Source organism: Epinephelus moara, chromosome 17, assembly GCF_006386435.1.
Source record: "Epinephelus moara isolate mb chromosome 17, YSFRI_EMoa_1.0, whole genome shotgun sequence".
NCBI classification, from domain to species: domain Eukaryota; kingdom Metazoa; phylum Chordata; class Actinopteri; order Perciformes; family Serranidae; genus Epinephelus; species Epinephelus moara.
Window position 1 is genome coordinate 20070438 of NC_065522.1, and position 23983 is coordinate 20094420.

The 23983-nt window shown below is 40.6% G+C and overlaps 1 protein-coding gene across 1 annotated transcript; it reads right to left on the reverse strand.

The window, feature by feature from the left end:
- Positions 1–245: 245 nt before the first annotated feature.
- LOC126404697 (E3 ubiquitin-protein ligase TRIM39-like) lies at positions 246–9217 on the reverse strand. Its single transcript, XM_050068075.1, has 5 exons — positions 8642–9217; positions 4934–5167; positions 3504–3651; positions 1276–1302; positions 246–1132 (listed from the first exon to the last, which is right to left on the reverse strand). Exons 1-5 carry the CDS (start codon positions 9215–9217, stop codon positions 585–587), a joined length of 1533 nt encoding a protein of 510 aa, XP_049924032.1. The 3' UTR covers positions 246–584.
- Positions 9218–23983: the final 14766 nt, after the last annotated feature.

The following is a 23983-nucleotide window of genomic DNA, read 5'->3' on the forward strand; positions in this document are numbered from 1 at the left end:
AGTTGAGTGGCCCATCTGCAATGTACTGAACAGCATTGGAAAAACGCTGATATGTAACATGAAACGTCTTTATTCAGTGTTTTTTTTTACCGATTTTAATTACATTGTCTGTTTGTTTTGAAGAGGAAGAGACCTCTGCAGATAGTTCGGCTCCCGGTTAAAACCTCCTGAACGTCCGGATTTTGTTAGCAGAGAAAAATGTTAGTGCAAATTAGAAGGTGCTGGTCAAGCAGCCTGTCTGCGATGTACCTAACAGCATTGAAGAAACATTGATTTGTAACATGAAACGTCTCTATTCAGTGTTTTTACCAATTTTAATCACCTGGTCCTTTTGTTTCGGAGAGGAGGAGACGTCTGTGAATAATTCGGCTCCTGGTAAAAACCTCCTGAACAATAAACACTGAGGGAATTTTAATTGGTAGAAGATTCAGCTTGTTGCAATTTGCAATGCTTGCCACTAGATGCCACTAATGGATAAAGCATGCAACTACTATATTGTGTAAGTCTATTTCTGATTACATATTGATAACTGTGACTCCTGTAATGTTGACCGGCACTCAGGATGATGAATCTACGTCAGTTTTTTATTTTGTGAGCTCTACCATCATAATTTTCAGAGGAGCCACCTCCTTTTTTTCTGCCGCCACACAGGGATCAAATACGGGGTAAACCTTCTGTGTAAAGTTACACTTTGTGAAGGTGAAGATGTGAGTCTTGGCCTCCACATCGAGGAACGACACCTGCCTCTCCTCGTAATCCACAAACACCCCCACCCTCTGGGGAGGGGCAGACGGCGTTAAAGGGAATGGATTTCGGGTGTACACAAAATACTGCCCTCCATCCCTGTGACCTAAAGTCCACAAGCCGTTCTCCGGGGAGGGAGCGACGTGTTCCCTCCTCTTCACCGTGCCAGAAGCGACTCCCAGCACCCAGTTAGATTTCTCCTTCACCTTGACCTCCCAGTAGTGTCTGCCTGTGGTGAAACCCTTTGTTGCAACAACAAAAGTGTTTTCTGTGAACCTCGCCGGGCTAGTCAGAACCTTGTGCTTCTTTGGAGACTGTCTGACTTCTTTCCCATCGTCAGAGACAATAAGCCAGGGTCCTGCGGTGTCAGGGTCAATGGTGATGTCCTCTGTTAGAGCAGACAGGATGCAAGAATTGAATATGTTAATCTCATTCTCACAATGACATGTAACTTTTTCATTTTCATTTTAAATTGAATTTGATTAAAAAATCACAGGAAAACATCCATCTTAGACGTTAGGGGTGACAAACCTGCAAATTGCTGCATTTTCTTAAGCTCTGCAGGAGGAGACAGACCATAATTAATGATGTGATAAATGATGCAATTGATGTGTTCAATGACAAATGAGAGTGGTGTAAAAATAGCTCAATTCATCAAATCACCTGTAGTGTTCAAATCGTCAATGTGTGACAACATAGTTTATCACTCTATTTCTAATGTGTTTTCATCAGATGACCTTCCACTTATCAGACTGTCAGCGACGCAGAGTCAGAAAAAATGGCCGACCAATATGATCGCATATTTTCATTTCTAATGTTCAATGATCAGATTAGGATACGCACATCTGGACCAATCAGAACAGAGCTGGATAACACTGTCACATACTTCCACATATGGAGCAAAGAAAGCCTCTATGGCAAAACCATGACTCTCAATCATGTATATCACAACCTCCCTAGTGATCAATTGAGATTACAATAATTAGATTAGATTATAATATAATAACATGACCATGCCTGATGAAAAGCTCTCAGATGTCAGAGTCAAAATCAGGTATTTTTTTTAACCAAAGGTCAGGATATTTTTAGCTGAGTTTTAAACGACAAAAGCAGGATTTTTTTAATAAGAAGATGAAAAATTTACAGCCTTTTTTGTGGCGACAAAAGTGGGTATTTTTAAACCAAAGGTTGGGATATTTTCAGCCATGTTTAAAGTGACAAAAGCAAGACTCTTTTAATAAGAATTCAGAATATTTCCAGCTGTGTTTGTAATAACAAAAGTGGCCTTTTTTAACAAAATGTAGGGATATTTCCAGCCATGTTTGTGGCGACAAAAGCAGGTATATTTTAACAAGAGGTCAGGACATTTTCAGCGGCATTTTGAATGACAAAAACTGGTTATTTTTGAAGATGCTGGGACATTTCCAGTTGTGTTCGTAGCGACAAAAGCAGGTACTTTTAAACAAATGATCTGGATATTTTCAGCCGTGTTGTTAAGCAACAAAAGCAGGATTTTTTTAATAGTAAATTGGAACATTTCCAACTGTATTTGTAGCATAAAAAGCAGGTATGTTTTAACAAGAGGTCAGGACATTTCCAGGCGTGTTTGTAGCAACAAAAGCAGGTTTGTTTTTAACAAGATGTTGGGAGATTTCCAGCCTTGTTTGTGGTGACAAAAACAGGTATTTCTTAACAAGAGGTGAAGACATTACCAGCCAGCTGTGTTTTTAGAGTCAAAAGAAGTCATGTTTTTACAGGAGTTTTGGACATTTTCAGCCATGTTTTAAGCAACAAAAGCAAGTTTTTTGATGAAAGGGCAGGATATTTTCAGCTGTGTTGGTAGCTACAAAAGTGGGTATTTTTTAACCAAAGTTTGGGATACCTTCAGCTGGGTTTTGAATGACAAAAACTGGTTATTTTTGAAGATGTTGGGACATTTCCAGCCGTGTTTGTGGCGACAAAAGCGGGTATTTTTTAACAAGCAGTGAAGACATTACCAGCCATGTTTTTAGCAACAAGAGTGGGTATAATTGAACAAGAGTTCAGGACATTTTCAGCTGAGTTTTTAGAGTCAAAAGCAAGTATTTTTTAAACAGGCGATCTGGACATTTTCAGCCATGTTTTAAGCAACAAAAGCAGGACTGTTTTAACGAAAGGTCAGGATATTTTCAGCTGTGTTGGTAGCTACAAAAGCAGGATATTTTTTTGGCCATTTTGCCTTTAATGGACAGGACAGGTAAGCGTGAAAGGGGGAGAGAGAGAGGGGGGATGACATGCAGCAAAGGGCCACAGGCTGGATTCAAACCCGGGCCGCTGCGGTATCAGCCTTGTACATGGGGCGCCTGCTCTACCACTACGCCACTGACACCCTGAAAAGCAGGACTTTTTAACAAGAGCTTGGGACACTTCCGGCCATGTATGTAGCATCAGAGGCTGGTATTTTTTAACAAGAGGTCTGGACATTTTCAGCTGTGTTTGTGGCGACTAGGGCTGGTATTTTAAGCCTTAACATGATCTTTTCCTCACCCTAATTTAATGTTTCTTGTGGTTAAACCTAACCATGCCTTAACACTGTTGTCATAATGTAAAATTGGAAATTGAAATGTGAGGAAATGTTTCAACATATCCACTACATATGAAACATACAAATGTACCATATCTGTTGTCTGCAGAAATGTACAATGCCAACATTTATTCTGGTGATTAGGTTGTAGATGTTAGACACCAGTATGAGCTAGATGACTTTGCTTCAAACTTACTATTGGCTGACTGTTTCTTAATTTCCAGGTTGATGAACTCTCTTGCTTTAATCAACGACGTCTGGATATAACCCAAGAAATCCACCTCATTGACGGGGATGCTTGGCCAGTTCTGAGTTGACGGTAGTGTGTAGGCTTGATTGAATGCCTGTCAATGGAAAACAGAAACAGTGTTGTCACAGGCTGTTGCGTTGCTGTTCACTGAGTGTGCTGAAATTATCAAGTTCATATGTTAGCATGGTACATGCTAATCATGAGCATATTTAACACCCAACTATTGTTGATATTAGCTTGTTAGCATGCTAATGTAAAAAGATATATTTAGCTATAACAGCTGAGTTTAACTACAGATTGTGAAGCCCTACAAATGAGTGGCAACTACCGGGAATGAAAAATGAAGCCAATGCAAAAATTCCCAAAAGTGCAGTTCTGCAAATGGCCACTTGAGGCTGGCTCAAAAAGTGAGTCTATCCCTATAGATAGTGATGGCCAAATGAAGCCTCATGAACCACTTTCTTTATTTTCTGACCCCACCAGATGGCGCTCTTGGTTTAAAGATAGAGGCTGAAGGACTGGCAATGAAGTGTGCTCTCAAATGTTTTTTTGAACAGACAGCGCCATCTGGTGGCTTCAGAAAGTAAAGACAGTGGTTCATGAGGCCTCATTTGGCCATCACTACCTATAGACACCCATGATAAAATGTCCAACTTTACAGAAATAATAAACATGTTTACAGCCTGATACAAAAAACAATTTCAGTCTTTATAACTAATTTTTATGTAACATTTATAAAACTTTTTTTTTTTTTTCCCTAAAGTTATGCATAATTAAGGGCATGGCTGCTGTGGGTGCCATACGTTGACAACTAGCTATCACAGCAACAAAGTAAGGTAATGTAGCCATGTGTTAACGCCAGATTCACAAAGGATAGGATGTGTTTTCAGTTTGTGAAAGAAAATTTTAACATTTTGGTTGCCCCCAAAAAATCTTGTTCACCATTTGCTTGTACTAAAAGACCCTCTAAGGAGTCGAATGTTTGGTTTTACCAATGATTACATTTTATTTTTTTGGCTTTAAGACTGTTTTTGTGCCATTGAATATTAGCATTAGCATTAGCATCATCACAGTTAACCACAGACGATAGGGTTATCTCCACCCTCTTGAACACATATGGTCACTTCTGGCTCGAAAAATCCAAGATGGCAACCTTCAAACTTCAAAATGGGAGTCCACAAACAGATCGGTGACATCATGGTGGCTACGTCCATAACTTTTATAAAGTCTTTGCCTCAAAGATATTCTGATTATGAACCATATAAATGAGACTGACTTTATTTATCACAAGTACAGACTCAATCAGGAAGTTGTTGTACACACAGACACATTTAACATCCACATAAAAGACGAGGTTAGATCGTTTCTGTACTGACCTCCAGGAGCTCGATGTGGTCTTTAATGCCCGAGAGCTGCTTTAGTTTAGCACTCTTCTTCTCCAGTTCGTCGATTTCCTGCCTCAGCTCTTTGATGAGCCTTTCAAACCTCCTCTGTTCTGCATCGTGTCTCGCCTCAATCTCCTCCATGAGCTCTGTGTGGATAGTCTTCATGGACTCCATCACAGACATGAAAATCTCGATACTGTCCTCCATTTCTTTCTGCGCATTTTCCTAAATGTCAAGTATAAAAAAAACACGTCAGCCAGCTCTCACATTGTCCATATGGTTGAAAAAAAGAAAGGAAAAGGAAAACACCATTCACCATTGATATTTTTCTTGTGTAAGTGAATGTAATTCACGTTTACTAAAGGGTTTCTTAAATTTTAGTGATTCTTCTGTCAGCCATTTGTGACATTATTAACAAGGTTGTATGTTACTGCCATATGAAGAGCTCCAAAATATTTTTGTTTTAAACTCTGTCTCTAAAACAACAGAGAACAAGTGAAATGATTTCAAAAATGAAACGGCAAAAAATAAAAAATAATATAGCTAAAAAAAAAAAAAAAATTCTTCAAAGAAAAAAAAAAGACCAGAAAATAGTGTATTTCCTGAAGAAATTGTACGCATGCTTACTGCCAATTTGTTTTTAATTGCAGTTTAAATATTTTAAAAAGTTGGAGTCAGAGTATAATCATTGAAAAAAAGGTTAAAAAGGATTAGTGAAAGCAGTTGAGGTGTAATATGTGGTAATTAGAGGAGCTATTATACTACTACTATTACTATTATAGTTCCAGCCATGTTTTAAGCAACAAAAGCAGGTCTTTTTTAACGAAAGCTCAGGATATATTCAGCCGTGTTGGTGGCAACAAAAGCAGGATTTTTTTATTTAGAAGTCAGAACATTTCCAACTGTTTGTAGCAACAAAAGCAAGTATATTTTAACCAAAGGTCAGGACTTTTCCAGGCAACTTTGTGGCAACAAAAGTGGCCATTTTCTAACAAGAGGTTTGGACATTTCCAGCCATGATTTTATCAAGAATAGAGAGTATATTTTAACAAGAATTCAGGACATTTTCAGCCATGTGTTAAGAGTCAAAAGTGGGTACATTTTAACAAGAGGTTGGGACATTGCCAGCCATGAAAGGGAAAGTGAAAGCATTTAAACGAGTGGTGGCATTACTGAAATCAGTGGAACTGTCATTTTGAAAATACGACATGCAAGTAGTTGAACTTTTAATTTTTTTCAAATGTCTTTTGAAGTGAAAGTACTTAAGACAGTTTACAGTCAGTTTAAGAGATAAAAGGAGTTGAAATTAAGTGGAAGTGCCAGAGAAGGTCGAGGGTGTGTCGTAGGCAGCTGAGACGAGCACACTAACTGGTTTCACCTGAGAGATTTTTTGTCTCATTGAGTTTTTAAAGAAAACCTACCTAAAGCAGTTTGCCTCAATCTGCCTAACTTTATGTATGTTTCATTTAATGATTTCTACATTTTCCTCTTAATGTTAACCAGAAAACTTTTTATATTCTTACAAATAATGCTATAACGTATACATGTATTTTATGTGGAATTAAAAAATAACAAAATTATTTCAGTGATTCACAACTGTTTTTAACGTCAGGCTGCTTCATGTTGATTTAGAAATGAAGGTGTGTGACCATATATTGTTATTTTGGAGCATTCCTTTGTGTAAAGAGCCTCTCAGGTGTGGAGAGTGGAGGGTTAATTAAGGCAGATCGCTAACAGGTGTGTCTGAGTTAAGGCAGGTGTGCAGAGCTGGTAAATAGGAGCTGTTCTGTGCTGCCTGCGACACTCTGATCGTCTCTCTGCCAGAGTGCAGAGTCCTTTTTTTTTTTTTTTTTTTTTTTGAACACAGTTTGAACTCACCTTGGTTTGTTTCTTTGAGTGACTGATTTCTTCAATCCTCTTTTGCCGATCCTGAATCATCAGCTCCACTTCTCTCCCTTTCCTCTTAATCTGAATCTGGGAGAGGAATAAAAACATCCATCCATCCATTTTCTAACCGCTTATCCTCTTGAGGGAATAAAAACAGTTGGAGTGAAAACACATATCTGCAGATACCCTAACCAACCCTAACCCTGCTCCCCATAGACCACATTTACACTAAACCTCAGTGTGTCTTTTTTTTTTTTTTTTTTTTTTTTTTTTTTTTTTCATCAAAAATAATGTACATCTTAAATTTGAAGTTTTCTACCATATGTTACTGCCAGGAACTGAAACCTTTGACTTCTAATGTCAAAAAACAGCATCCTCTGTTAACTATGCTTAATGTGTGGTTACGTTTAGGCACAAAAACCACCTGGTTCTGGTCAGGAAAAGCTGACACAAACTGCTTTTCATGTCACTATCCCCACTGGAAAAACTGTGATGGGTCACTATAAAACACCAACATGTGGTGCTTATAAAAAGCCACTGGAAGCAAAGCAATGCCATGCTAAATCATAACCAGTTTGATGGTTTGTGGATCTCATACAGTGGTTTACAGTTTAACAGGCTTGCCAAGACGACAGATCACGTTTTGGCTTAAAAATACCAGATTTTGGGGTCACAATCCCTGCTGGAAAAGCAGAAATGTCTCAGTAAAAAAATAACTGTCACTAAAAAACATCAACATTAGTGCCACTATCGCAGCAGAAAAAGTAACATGTCAGTAAAAAATAACTGGTGCTGTAATGGAAACACAGTGATGGATCCCTAAAAAACACTTGTATCTGGGAGCTGTAAACTGCTGGAAAAATGACTCGTCCCTAAAAAACACCCATGTTTTTGCCTAAAAAGTTGCTGTAAACACAGCAATTACGGACTAAATCAAAACCGGTTTGGTTGTTTGTTGGTCTCAAACAGTGGTCTGCAGCTAAAAAGCCATTTCACCTAGCTGACAGGCTCAAAAATCTGGGTTTGGGGACATGATCCCTGCTGGAAAAGCAGAAATGTCTTGCTTTTTATGCCACCACACACACTGGAAAAACTGATGTCTTGGCAACTATTTTTCATGCCACTATGTCGGCAGGAAAGGCAGCAAGGTCTAAATAAAAACAATTGCTTTTTGTGTCCAAAAAGCTGCTCAAAACACAGTGATGAGTCTCTAAAAAACACCCACATTTGGGGGCTGAAAAGCCGCTGGCAAAACAGCAGCAAGTCCCTAAAAAAAACACTGTTTAGTGTCTCCGCTGGAAAAGCAGAAATGTCTTGGTAAAAAACAACAGCTTTTTATACTCCTATGCTGGCAGAAAAGGCAGCAGTGTCTCGGTAAAAAAATTGCTGCTCAAAACACAGTAATGGGTTCCTAAAAAACCCCCACACTAGGGCCTAAAAATCCGCTGTAAATACAGGGTTTACTGACTAAATCACAACTGGTATTTGTTGGTCTCAAACAGTAGTCTACAGCTTGGCAGCCATTTCGCCGAGCTGACAGGTCATGTTTTAGCTCAAAAATACCTGGGTTTGGGGACATGATCTCTGCCAGAAACGCAGAAATGCCTTGGTTAAAAAACAACTGCTTTTCATTCCATTATCCCCGAAAAACAGTGATGGGTCACTACAACACACCCACTTTTGGTGCCTGAAAAGCTGCTAGAAACACAGCAATGATGCACTAAATCACAGCTGGTTTTGTTGTCTCTCGGTCAGTTCACATACTTTGTCACTTACACAACTCATAACAACAAAATAAAAACTACATTTTACCATTTTCTGCTGTGACGCGGCCTCTGCTGTTAAAACTTGGTGATGGCTGTGGTCCGTCTCGGCACAAATCTGACATATGAACCTCTCCTCCATCTTACAGAACAGCTCCAGGATCTTCCCATGCTTCTTACATATCCTGTCCTCCAGGTTCCTGACTGGCTCAATCAGCTTATGTCTACTCAGGGCTGCTGCTGTCTTGTGAGGCTCCAGGTGACCCTCACAGTACGACGCCACACACACCAGGCAGGACTTCATGGCTTTTAGTTTCACACCTGTGCAGACGTCACATGCCACTTCACCAGCTTTGGCCTCACAGGATTCACCGCTCGTCACTGAGCCTGCGTTTGTGTTTTTAAAGTCATTGACGACCTCTCGGAAGGAGACGTTGATCCGCAGCTCGGGTCTTTTGTGAAATATCTCCTTGCACAGGGGGCAGCTAGACACTTCTGTGTTGTCCCAGTATTTGTTAATGCAGAGCTTGCAGAAGTTGTGTCCGCATGGAGTGGAGACGGGATCAGTGTAAAGCTCCAGACACACGGAGCAATGGAAGCGGTGGTCATCCGGTGTTTGGGCCATGTCTGAAACAACGGAGAAACCTAATCTACCTGAATGACAGCAACAAACATGGAATGATTCACCATACTTCTTAAAGGTCCAGTGTGTTATTGGCTAAAATGGACTAAAAAAAGTGCTTTCTTTAGCATATTATCACCTAGAAATAAGAATCCTTGTGTTTTCATTTCCACCACCATAGCTAGCAACCCCTCTGCGATGAGTAGCGTCAGAAAATCAGATCTATTTATTTTTTAATCGTACTGATTTTGAAACTGCTTTATTTAGTGTCTTGATGGATTTTAGTCACCGGGTCCATTTGTTTTGGAGAGGNCAACAAGCCAAACAGCATTGGCAAAACACTGATTTTTAATTTGAAACTGCTTTATTTAGTGTCTTGATGGATTTTAGTCACCGGGTCCATTTGTTTTGGAGAGGAAGACACCTCTGTGGATAATTCAGCTCCAGGGTTAAAACTTCCGGAACGTCTGGATCTTAAGTTATCTGAAAGATGTGAGCGCACATTAGCAGGTGCTGGGCTAGCAGCCTGTCTGCGACATGCCGAACAGCGTTGGAGAAAACTGATTTGTAAAGTGAAACTGCTCTATTTGGTGTTTTTACCAGTTTTAATCACCTGGTCCGTTTTGTTTTGGAGAGGAAGAGGCCTCTGCGGAAAATTTGGCTCCCAGTTAAAACCTCCTGAATGTCTGGATCCTAGGTTATCAGAAAAAAAAAGGTGAGCAGGTGCTGGGCTAGCAGCCTGTCTGCGACGTACCATACAGCTTAAAAGAAACACTGATTTGTAACATGAAACTGCTTTATTTGGTGTTTTTACCGGTCTTAATGACCTGGACCATTTGTTTTGGAGAGGAGGAGACCTCTGTGTATAATTCGGCTCCTGGTAAAAACTTCTTGAATGTCTGGATGTTAAGTTATCAGAGAAAAAGGTGAGCTAGCTACCTGTTTGCAACGTCCCAAACAGCGTCGGAGAAAACTGATTTGTGACGTGAAAATCCTTTTTATTTGGCATTTTTAGTGGCTTTACTGGCACCAGGTCCGTTTGTTTTGGAGAGGAAGAGACCTCAGCGGATAACTCGGCTCCTGGTTGAAAACCTCCTGAACACTGAAGGAATTCTAACCGGGAGAAGTTTCAGCTGGCTGCAATCTCCAGTCCTCATCACTAGATGCCACTAAATCCAATACACTGGACCTTTTAAAGGCCATTAGGAACTTCATAGCCTCAAATAATGCAATAAAAATCTATTTTTAACTCCCATGTGTTCACTGTATTTCAGTAAAATCATTTCTTCCTTTGTCAAACAAGTTTTTTGGTATGTAAGGTTAAAAATAGACACAGTAGAGAGTGTACAAATCAAAGCATGGCTGTGTTAGTGTTATGTTATCTGGATAAAAACTGGATTTAGTAACTTTTAGCTCTTGAAATACCCTTTAAATACGATAAATCTCACAACAAACAAACTATGCTGCCTTTCTAAAACTTGACTGGCACTTGAACGCATGCTTGAGTCCAACGCTGTCATGAAACAAGTGTTTGTCGCTTTTGTTTTCTACTTACGGTGCAAAAAAAACCCCTGCAAGAATCTACTGTAGACCAAAAGAGTAGTGTCTAAATTATAATATGCACTTAATCTATCATAAATAGCAAGAAAATAAGTCTCACAAAAAGAACTTCCCACATATTCAACACAGTACCCATGTCTACGCAGTTGATAGATATCAAAACATACCTGCTTGTCTCTTGGCAGTCTGCTCAGATATGACAGGTATCAGTACTGATATTTTTTCCTTGTTTAGACCATGGGTGTAACTGCTGAATCATGGTCTGTGATTGGTGTATTTTCACATTTATTTTCTCCCTCCTCTCGATGCTTTTAAATAGTTTTGTGGGGAGAGTTTGTACATTCCCTGGGTGTTGAGGTTGACAGTCTGACAGTCACTTCCTCGTCTGTTTAGAATGAAGTGAGACAACTTGAAAAGCTGCTCAGCATGAAGTCATTTATTTACACAAATTTGTCTCGGAGGATTTAACAAACCCTACATGATATAACACCTCGGCTTGTGTGTGTTTTCCTGTAGCGCTTTAACAGTATACTCAGACTATTAGTATGTAGTGTGGGATTATTTGGGAGCATTCCTTTGTGTAAAGAGACTCTCAGGTGTGGAGAGTGGAGGATTAATGAAGGCAGATCTCTAACAGGTGTGCCTGAGTTACGGCAGGTGTGCAGAGCTGATAAATAGGAGCTATTCTGTGCTGCCTTTAACACTCTGAATGTGGTTCCTCCAGAGTTTAGAGGCTTTTTTTGACAGTTTTGAGAATTCACCGTTATGTTTCTGTGAGTGATTGACTTCTCCAATCCTCTTTTGCTGATCCTGAATCATCAGCTCCACTTCTGTCCCTCTCGTCTTAATCTGAATCTGGGAGGGAGTTGGAAACTCTTATCTGGAGAAAGCACATGCATTCATTTTACAAACATGTCCACAACTTGTAGGCCCATTTTATGTCTATGAAAGTGAGATACAAACGCCACCATACCAGAAACTACTGCTGACTAAGACTATTTGAAGCCTGAACCAATGGAATAAAAAGATAACCCTAACCGTAGTTTTTCTCTGCTGAGACCAAATGCCCTTTTTTGCAATGTTAACAAAAGTGAAAAATGACTTGATTTGGATCCGTCCCAAAATTTAATGGATTCTTCACCTTTCCACCAAGTTTCATGAAAATCGGGGCAGTAGTTTTGCCATAATCCTACTGATAGACAGACAAACCTCAGAGGCTCAGTTATCTGTGAGTTTAGCTGTGCTATAAGTAAACAGTCTGAACTCAGATCAGTTTTCTCTGACAGACATCAAAGTTTAGTTTAATCATCAACTCTGTGAGAGGCCTCCAGATTTCCATGTTGCATCTTAAGAATTCAGGCTGAAATAAAGAAATGTTTCTGCTTCTTACGTAACAGTGAGATCAATGAGTCAGAGTTTACAATGATCCTGATTCAAATCATAGTTGTCTCAGATTAATTATTTGTGGTGACAAAGTTTTTGAGAGCATAAAAAAAGAGATGTTGAGCTTTTCAGAAGATGATTAGTAAGTGTGTGCTCGTAAATAAGCCCTTGAACCTGTCAAACAATACTGGAGAAATGACAGTTTCATAAATTATTTGTAGTTGTAGAAAAAATCGTTTAAATTACATTTTTATACAACCCGTCACCATGATTGTAATTTCTGATACCCGAATTAGCCTCACTGGATTAGCATAGAGAAAACATAGAAAACCTAATGACTAAAAGTACTGACTAAAATGTTATGATTTTTTGTCGACCAAAACATTTTGAATTTTCATCGACTAAAATAGACTTAAACTATGACAGATAAAAATGACTAAAATGTGACTAACTAATGAGAATTTTCATCTCATGAAACTGCTGTCAAAATTAACACTGCATCCCATGAGCCATGCAGCTTTTTTTTTATTCAACATTTTCTAAAGATGCTCTAAATGCATTTATTTGACTCCCGACCATATCACATGGTATGGAGTACAAACATCACATACAATAACAAAACAATGGCACACAGCGTGGCTAAAGTAAAACCGATGTTACTTAAACAGAGGAAGGACATTCTTCCAAAAAGCACCTAGTTTACAACTTACATTTGTCTTATCTGATTGTGGTAACAAAATTAATTTAAACATAGATAGGTGGTTTAAATAATACTTCGGCAAATAGCTTTCTGCTTACATTCTGACTTTCAAACAAAATATGATACTCATCTCCCACACCATTATCATCACAGAGGCTGCAGATCCTCTGGTTTCTGTCCAGCTCTTTATATCTTCCAGTCACTTCAGGTATTCTGGTGTTGTTTACTCTAAAACTACAAACAGCCTGTCTATGCAACAGATCCTTCTCCAGTTTAAACTCTTGTCCTCATCTTTTAGCCTCAGTTCAACAGATAGTTTTAACCAGTTGATGCTGTTACACTTTTGTGTGAGCCAGAGGTGAGACAAGCCACATTCATCCAGTATCTGCTTAACCTAGTGATGGCCAAACGAAGCCTCATGAACCACTTTCTTTATTTTCTGACCCCACCAGATGGCGCTCTTGGCGTAAAGATAAAGGCTGAAGGACTGGCAATAAAGTGTGCTTTCAAACCTTTGTTGAATAGACAGCGCCATCTAGTGGCTTCAGAAAAAAGACACTGGTTCATGAGGCTTCATTTGGCCATCACTAAATTGATGACACATATACACCCGAATTATGCAGGCTGAGGAAATAGTTGTATATTATTCGACTGAGTTTAGTTTCTTTACCCTCTATCAATAGCCAATAACTCTTTTTATCTGCAGTGGAGTGGATATCTTCCTAACTCCCCATAGACCATGTTATTGCAGAACTGTCAGGGTATATTTTAGAAATTTGAGATGTAGTTTTTCCAATACATCTATTCTTTCAAACCCCCAAACTTCACATGCATGCAACATAAGTGGTATAACCAGCTTGTCAAAAAGATCAGGTGTAATATAAACAGGTAAATCAAATTTACATTTGCAGAGAATGGCAAACATTGTGCAAGAAGCTTGCTTATGAAGCTCCTCGATGGCGGTCTTCAATGAACCCTGATTATATGAAATGGTATATGTATGTATTCCCCTTTTTAGATGTTCTTTGTGCTGCAATGTTTCATCTCCACCACTAGTGGGCGGCCTTGGGCTGGCAGTGAGGGAACACCAGCTTCTGCCAACGGACACTTTACATTCATGTTGCATTTTTACCCTATACAGTAGCTGATGCTGTCGTCGTCCATGGCAACGTGTGAGCACAACAATAGAACAGGTTACTCACATATGCAAAAGTATTTAATGTTGGGGCGGAAGCTGCACCACTCTGTAGAGCCAGGTTGGAGTCACAATGCAGTTGATGTAATTTTCTTCAATTTCCAGTCTACAACTTTGAATTATGACCCTCAAATCCGCCGCCCACCCTGCTTCCACACTGATTGATTTCTTTGCACTGCAACATATTGACAGTATTGATCATTCTCGTTTAATGAGACCTTAAACAGGAGGTTCTTTAAAAAAAAAAGATGACATGTCAATGCAGGTCTCTGAGATGTAATTGATCCTCTTCCTCAGTGCGTCTCTATTTATCTGTTGCACATTATCGATTGTCTTATGACTTCATTGTCCTCTGTTTTCTGCTGAGAAACTGTGCTGATGTTATATTCCGCCGGAAAACACGGAGTTGAAAGCTGAATTTTTGGTCGCACAAATTTCGTTTTAGTTTCGAGACAACTTGCAGCAGAGGAAATAACTTTTTATTCTTTCTGTAAATCTGTGTTTGAACTGTCTCTTACCTGCATAATTGCAACCACAACCTTGCATTAGTGTGTAATTACTGCCGTGTGTGTGTGTGTGTGCACGTGGGTATGCATCTGTTCCTGCATGCTATAATGCGTGTGTAGCCCTACAGCAAACCCACTGCAGAGATTGTGTCGCATGATGTTGTGGAGCTACAATTTCTTGGAGTGGGGGATTCTGCTTTCTCTCCCTGTCGCAGTGTCAGTCAAGGTAAATGTATTCCTCCCTCCCCCCTCTTTTCCTCCCCCTTCTTCTCCCTCTTTCTCTTTCTCTCTCTCTCTCTCAGTCCACTGGCAGCTCCAGCTCTCTTTTTTCTTTTTTTCACCAATCTGCTTGTCTTTTCTTTTTTACTCCCTCTTTGTCCTTTCTGTCTCTGTTTTATTTTCCATAACCCAATCCAAAGATTCTCTTTCAGGTTTATAAATAGAAGCTATACCCTTCTCCTTTTCTCTCTCCCTCTCTTATTCTCTCCATTGCTTCCTGTTTTTTCTCTCCTTCCCTGCAATCCAGCACTCGGCAGAATCTCTGCTGGCAGCTACACTGCGCTGTGTTTTTCCCGTCTTGAGCCCCCCTTTTCTTTCCCACACACCTCTCACTCTTAACTCATGTTGCACCTCCATGTGCCTTTTTTTTGTGTTTTTAAATTCAAGAACTCTGAAGGAACCCCGTCCGCAAATAAATAGGTTTTTCCTCAAGGAAGCTTTAGGTTACCCGCTCACGCGCTTTCCTCTCGTGTGCATCTTCCCTCTCAAACACAAACCAGTAAGCTCGCCCTCCATATAGTTTTCTCACATCTCAGCATGTTGCTTCCTCTGTGTCCTCCCCCACCTCCAGCTCACCTCCTCTGTGTCATCTTCCGCCTTCACTCCCCATGCTCTCTGGTTTCCCAGAGAGGGTATCAGTGCTCTAACCTCCTTCGGGGGATACGGTAGCGCTAGTGAGCATTATTGATAGTCAGTGCGGATAGTGTCACACTCTCTATGTTACTGATAACCTCGCTGTGCCCCGGCAACCGGAGGACAAAACCCAAAGCTGAAATGGTGCCTCCTGGATCTGATCATGTGGCGTTTCTCAAACAGGCAATTGTGCCACATTAGCACTTCTATTAACACTGCAAGACTTAATATTAATCCCACTTGGGATATTCTCTTTGGGCTCGTTATCCTGGGTGTCTTGCTCAAGGGCACTAAAGCAGAGCGAGTGCACATGCCTGCAACCCGAAACTTTCTAAACACTCAGCTAACCCTGCCCCTGCTGAATGGTTATGTAAGAGCATCAATGCAGACTGCATTATTGATCAATCATCAGTGACATAACATGTAAATTTCATCAGCGTCAATACCATTAACAACCGGTCCAACTACCAAGTGCTTCATTAGCCCATGCCAAATGAAAATCAGTGCACTGAGGTTACTCACTCACACCCAGTATATACTAAAAGCATGAATTCAGGGTTTATCCAAGCTGTGTTTCCTCTTCTTAGCTTCGTCAGTAGCTGAAAAACATTCAAACAGTGGATGTTGTTTAATGTATCTAACACTGTATCAGAAAGAGACAAATTACTTTGCCAACGCAAGTTAGAGTCATGGATGTATAAAGAGAACTGGATACAGTGTTGAAGGCAGGCCCCCGGTTAATTCCTGTTAAAGTTGCTCAGTGGTGCATGAAGCCAGAAATGCTTGATTTCCACGGTGTGAAATTACCCAGATCTTCCACAATGTGGGGCCCAAAGAGCAAGCACGTTAGAGACTTTCATCGGCCAGGCGGCTAGCTTGTGGAGCTTGAAAAATGTATCCACTGATTTACAGATGTCTCTTTAACAATGTAAGTCTATGGAAAAGTCTTTTGGAGTCTCATGGCATCACGTGACAGACACAGAAGTTGTAATTCCATGCTTGGCTGCTACATAGCTTTCGATTTACTGGTCCATCTAACCCTCACCTATGGTCATGAGCTCTGGGTAGTGACCGAAAGAATGCAATCACAGATACAAGTGGCTAAAATGAGTTTCCTCTGTGGGGTGGCTGGGCTCAGCCTTTGAGATAGGGTAAGAAGCTCAGACATCTGGAGGGAGCTTGGAGTAGAGCCGCTGCTCCTTTGAGTCGAAAGGGTTCAGTTGAGGTGGTTCGGCCATCTGATCAGGATGCCTCCTGGGCACCTCCCGTTAGGTGTTCTGGGCACGTCCCACTGGTAGGAGGCCTCGGGGCAGACCCAGAACACGCTGGAGGGATTACATATCTCATCTGGCTTGGGAACGCCTTTGGGTCCCCCAGGAGGAGCTGCAAAGTGTTGCTGGGGAGAGGAATGTCTGGGGTGCTTTGCAGGGCCTGCTGCCCCCCCGCGACCCAGGCCTGGATGGATGGATGGATGGATGGATGGATGGATGGATGGATGGATGTCTCACCTAAAGAGCCGATCTCCAGGGCTATGACTCGTTAGGCAATATCTTTTTTTTTGTCGTTGTCTGTATAATGATGGGATTGAGGATGGTTAAGCTCGGGATATTTCTTGACCTCAACAAGGAATCTCTCCTCATCTATTCTTTGTCACACATGAGACATAGCAACAGCTACAGAGTTATCTTTGTAGATTAATGGTGAGGAGAGGAGTTGAGCTGCCATTGGAGCAGAAAAAAGAGCTGCTACAGGAGCTGGTGCAAGCAGAGAGCGATTCCAGTACATTCAATTCCAGGGGCGGCGGGGCTGGAACTGCCTGGACAGCATTTGCCACCGCTGCGTTTTGGCCTTAAAGTTTCTAGCCTGAGTTTACCACAGTATGCAGCCCAATGAATGTGCCCAGTCATGTTTCTTCCGCTGGCCTCGCCCATGACTTCCTGCTCGGCTCATAGGCCTTACATTGTGAAGGTTTTTAAATAGCTTCTCTTGGCTTGAGGGAAGTTTTACACATATAAAACCTCCATGGATCAAAAACTCGTAACCAACAGAGTCATATCTGACCTTGCTTGCAGTTCGAGGTGTCCTGTCAACAGTTTTACTGACGTCTCTTTTATAATGGTGGTCTATGGGGAAAATGTTTCATAGGGGATTTTCTCGCTGTCATACCTTAAATGGACACTGGGAAAGCTAGGAGGTAAGACTGGGCTGCATTCCTGAGGGCCCGAACATCAGATAGCATGGTGAATTAGCTTTAGCTCAAAGTGTTGCTGTGTGCAGCCTCACAGAGCTGCTACCGTGGCTGTACACTAAAGTCTTGCTTTGTACGGTATCAATTAATTAAGTATCAGAGTAATTGGAATGTCTTGTAAGATGTTGACCCATAATCTACATTAAGCAGCAGCTGAAAGGTCTGAGAACAGAGATAATATGTGGAAGATTAAGGAAGCCCGAGCAGAGTAATCAAAGCATGAAACTCACCTATAATTCAGCGGTGCCATTAAATCATCCACGAGACTCCTGCTGGTGTTGATGTAGGTGTTAGTCATCACTTTGATGTTTTGCACACCGCTCCACAGAAGTAATAAATAAGACTCCAGGTAGACTTCTTCCACTCCCACCCCCCCTTCTTTTTTATTTTTACTCCAAACATCTTTAAATGTTGAAATGCATCACCTCTTGTGCAGCCAGGAGAGGATTTTCCCATACACATCAACAGTCTCTGAGGCCTGTGACTGCATGCAGGAGTGAATGTATTCAGCTGTGTGAATGTGAAACAAATCAATGCTGAGAAAGCCAAACCGTCCCCGTGGTTAATAGAACCGTGATTTCTACGCTGCTTTAGAAGGAATTTTTATTTTTAGCTGAATCTTTTTTCTTTTCTTCTGTCATTCAAAAAAATGTGTGTGACCGCAGGTGCTTTCAGTCCCGGCTTCATTTACACGTACCAACTCCTGCCTGTTGCTGCATGCTTGCAGTGTATGTGTGTGTGTGCTGTTCCTGGATGGGTGAAGTGAATCTTCTCCAGTGAATTCTTTAATATCTGTATCACACCCGTATCAGGTAATACCTTTTCATGCACCACATGGCTTTTGTTGCCTGGATGACTCACATGTGTTTCTTGAATGTAGGTATGAAAGCATGTGCATGCGGGGCCAATGTAGGATTTTCTTTAAACCGCATTCTTCTGTAAACGGCCTAAACAGCTGAGCATGGCGCTGCATATGACGGCAGCATTAACCCCTCTCCCTTCAGATGTGATCTGATCTAATCTGATGCCATCTCATCTGATCCCGTCTCTCCTTATCCGGCACAATTTAAAATATTCCCCACATCTTAATAAAGACACCAAGAATCCACGGAGGACAAAAGGCACGCAGCATGTCTTAGCGTCATGTGATCATATGAGACATTTTGAGGCTAAAGATCATGTGGTTCAATTCCCATCCTTTAAATTTATGGACTCCAAAAACAGAGCTGTTGAAAACAATGATTCTTCCTAGCTGCAGGATTTTCTTCTGTTTTAAGATGAGTAGTGAAACACAAAGATCAAAGAGCAGTTCTGGCTGAAGGCAGCCAAAAGCTGAATGATATAAACTCCAGCTACTGGAAAAAAACTGCTTTCTTTTCATTATTCCCCATCTGAGCAGTGTATCCAAACATAAATAAAGACAGGCTTTAAGAAAACGTTCATAGTGTCTCCTTATCTATTTGGAAATATGTCTCAGTGTGTATGAAACATGGCTCTGTGAATTTACCTTTTCAGCTCCATGAAAAAGCAGGATGACTTCTGACCTCCTACAGTATTTCTACACTGTGTGCTCCTGTGAAACTTTATTGATCTCTTGCGGGAAATTGACACAAAAGGGTAATTAATCTTCAAGAATGAAAAATGATCTCAAAAGGAAGTAGGAAGAGAGGGGAAACTGACGGGACACAGACACCATCACAGTATGAAGATTAAAAGGTATGCTTTGCAGGATTTTACCCCCAAAAGAGCAGTCATCAGTTATGACCCACTAGAAGTGTGTGGTGGTGTATATCTGCAGAGACCCTGCCCTCTGCCTGTATGTCTTTGTCGTCTTGTGTAGGTCTTCTTGTGTGAGGTCAATAGCATCCCGCTGAAGGACTCCAGGTTCAGGTCCACCTCTGGTGCTCAGACCAATCTCAATCGAAAGGACCCATGGTGGAAAATCACCATGGATATATAAAGAGAACTAGATTCATCAGGGGCGAGGCCCCTTTCAGTTCTATGGAAGTTGCTCAGTGATGCGTGAAGACAAATATTAAACTGCTTCATATAAAACTACCTGGATAGTGTAGCTGGCGCTGATAAGAGCATTGTTTACACGTTGCCATGACAACACCGGTAATCATATGTCAAATCCTTTTATGATAGTTAAACAATTTTCTTAAATGCTGTTGTAAAAGATTTTGTTTCCTGTCATTTCGGGATACTTTATTACCCAGAGTTTGCAAACATTAGCTAAAGTCACTGTATATGACAAAGCAAAGCTAGCTAATGTTAGCAAACTCAAAAGTTAATACAAGTTATTTGCCGGTAACCCAGCAAAGACTGGACATCAAAACGACATTGGACTTTTACCTTGGACAGATGTTAAATTTTGGTTGGAATGAAAAGCAGGTTGACGATATTTCAAATATTTAACATTAGAATTTCACATTGTATGGACATTTACATTATGATGTTTTGCAGAAATTGGGTTTTGCTCTCCATACCTGTGAAGATAACGTTAGCATAAGATTGCTAGAGGATGTTAGATATTGGTTACTTTACAACACAAATTAAAACCAACAAAATTTCAACGTTTTCTGTCGTCAGTATTCTTCATCTAATTGACGTTGGCATTACACGCTGTCTTGACATTGAATTTTGATTACCTGACGTTAAAACCTAAATTCAACCAAATATCACTGACGAATGAGGTTGATGGCCAGCTGCGGTACCTAACCTAAGTTTGCAAGTTCATTTTATCGAAATGTTAAGATTGTATTATTTGCGAAAGTGTTCTTGGTGGAGGTTGTGTGGCTTATTCAAACCAATGAACTCATGCTGTTGTATCCTGATAATCCCATCTGGTCTCATTCCAAAGTCCTTGAAATCCAGCACTTGGTTATGACTTCCGGTGTCAGACACCGACAAAAAAAGCCGTCCTTTCACGTCAGCATGATATGCGGCTGGTCGCCATTATTGTTTAACAGCACCAAGCGACATCAGGGGGAAACACAGTGGGACAACAATGAAAGTTAAGGCGGCGGAAGTTTGAGTAGGGCGAGCGGAAGAGGTGTTAGGTGGGTCCAACAACTACATTACATGTAAGAGGCAGAACTTGACACTGCATCCCAGAACATCAACAACCAACGCACCCAGGGTATCTTGCCCAGTGTATCTCGACGTGGAAGGTCCATGACCATACGTCGATATGTGACTAGGTTGGAGTGAGAATGTGTTGGATGACCATTTCTTTCTTACACGAGTCGCTTCCTTCTCCAAGCTGTGGACCAGAAGGGGTCCACTGGAGGATGTGGGCCCAAACTTGGAGTTCGGCAGCTAGACGCTTCTCGGTGAGGTCGGGACTTAATTAAAAGGTAGCGATCAGTTAGTAGCACGCAACCATGAAGAAGCTAAAAAAAATAGACATAGGAACAAAAAAAACAATGTAGTGAGGTGAAACGCCAAGTGGACAAAGCAAATCTGGGGCTAACCTCCACTTTCCCAGATGTTACTTACAAACAGTAACCATAAGATCCCTGCTCACAATTAGTTCTGCATTGATTGTAACATACAGTGTATATGTTGTACAGCGATTACTTGATATGTTGGTTCAGTCTTGAATTATCAGATGAGTCAAAGAACCAGAAGAAAGGGATTTCCTTTAAGCCTGAAGTCTGGAATTTTAATATCTTGAGAGCTATTTTCTTTCCACCATCCAGAACTCTATTGCCAAAAATTGCTGGTTGGGTTGTTCATCATCATTAAATTGGACAGAATAAAAACCTAATGATGATAATGATAATGTCTAATCTTGACCTTGATACCAAGATAATTACGCAGGATGGACTCTGACAAATGAATATGTGGAATTATTGTTAGGAAAAAGCAATTTACTGCAAAGTTTAAATGAATTCCAGATGCTATCGTGTAATGAAGTGCTATCAGTGACATATTTGGTGTAACCTCTTTCCCTCCTTGTCTGTACCTATCCACTTACTGATGTCCTCCATCTCTCGTAATACCTTTTAGGACAATTACCACACAAAAGGTGTGTCTTGTGTCTGTATTGGATTTTGGTCTAATGAAGCCATGAAGACTGACTTATGCTTTTTCTATGACTGATTTATGATTTTCAAACATCACTGTCAAGTGGTAATTCTGTAAAAAAAAATTACAGTTTCTCATTGATTCTGTATTGTTGATATGAAACATCAGTATTTTTCAATCTGGACCCTTTTTTTCCTGTGATTTTTGCGTCCAAGTGACCTTTCCTAAACCTGACCAAAGTAACTTTCCTTGCCTAAACCTAACCTATGAAACTTAACGTTAAGTAATGTCATTCACTGGGTGCTAATTTGTTAGATATAATGTGTGCATTTTTGTGAGGTATCATACGAACTACTGCATGAGGGTACATTGAACCAGGGCTCAATTTTTACACTGCCTGTTCAAGGTGGGAATATCGCATTGTTATGCCGCCTGGCCGTGCTGTGTATATAAAGTAAAATTGCGGAATGTTGAGACAGTTTTCTCACCTTTAAGCCGGCACAGGAGGTAGTAACAGTGCTGAAACAGTGTCTGTACAAACGGGACAGCTGGCAGGATGGGTGTAACGCTTATGTGTGCAACCCACTGTAGGAGATTTAAAATGCAGCTGATAGCAGTTAGCAGCTAACTCAAAAAAGAAGAACAGTGGCTCAAATTGTTGGCAAATTGGGAAAACAAGGAGATTCAGGAGCTCCTTACTCTATGAGCAGAGAAAAAGATCAGCCACTGTATAACGCTGAACATTGAAATGCTGGCTGCAATTGTTATTGCCCTGTTTTCCCATTGTTACACGTACTTTAAGTTCTCGGGCAGAAGTCTTTTGTCTGTTCCAGAGGCCTGGCTGAAAACTAAAGGGGACAGAGCGTTTGCTGTCAGGGCCCAGAGGTTCTGGAACAGTCTGCCTGAGGAAATCAGGTCTGCAGAGTCAGTGATCTCTTTTGAGTCCCTTCTTAAAACATACTTTTATCTGAGATTCCTGATTTTACATGAGTTTTGAGTTCATTTAAACTGTCTTATTTCCTGTTTTTATACACTAAAGTGTTTTTTATCAGTTCTTTTAACTGTTGTTTTCATGTCTTGTCTGTTTAAATTATTGACATGAAAAACGCTTTATAAAAAAGTATTATAATTATTTTATTATTGTTTATAAAGCGCTGCTGACGCGTTTGTCACACTAGCGGCCGACACTGTTGTGTTACATGTGCGGCCACGCACCAGAGCGTTATGATGCCACTGTCATTTGGTTCTATGCAAAAATGCAAAGGTGGCATGAAGAAGAGACTTTGCAGCGGCTCTATAGCACAATCTGTGTGAAAGGGGTTTAAGTTACTAATGGGAATGACAGTTTTTTTAAGTTGGTCCAGGATTGAGCGAGACAGGCTGCAATGTAATCTGTTTTTGTTGCCACTGACAACTCAGGGTTTATAAGAGTCTGACAGCATTATGGAAAAGATTGCTACAGAGAAATAAAAATGCTTTCATTGAAGTGTATAGGGAATACTGTTTTATTGTTTGAATGGTTAGTAATAGTTCGTAGAAAGCCACAAGAGAATCTATTACCAAAAAAACTTGTTTTGCAGTTACCATTAGTGAATTTTTTTTAATTTTTTCAACTTAAACAAAAATGTTTAATGTTAATCTTGGCAATTGTAATTTAGAAAATGTCTCTTATTTCGCTGGAATGTAAACAAATCAATCTTCGGGTGGGCCCACTGAAACATGCTGGACCCCTCTGAACCCTGTGGTATGACATGTGTACGCATTCATGTGTGTCAAGGGGATATGCAAAGACAAAGCGTCCTATTTCCCCTGTGCATAATTGAGTGCTCCAAATTCCTGAGTTCCAGTGATGTAATGATGGAGCCATGTTCTGTGGTGTCATCTACAAGCCTGTTTGAACTGGAACAGCACCCAGAGGGGGCTGGATTGAAACCAGCTCCTGCGGGGACCCTCATAGCAATACCAGCATCCCCTGAAGGGTCTGGGTCAGAAGGATATTCAAGAAAATGAAATTACTTCAGGAGCTCTACATTTGACACATGTAATAGAAATGGAACATGTGTTTATTGGTTTTATGAGTTCTTTTTGTTGGAATTTAATGTTATCTTTGGCGTACCACTGTACTGTCTTGTTGGCTACGTATTGTTTTAAGCACCACTGCCCAAGCAAATATTCTTATGTTATCTTGAAGGAGTACCTCACCTCCCAAATGACGATTTGTCTATCAATTTCT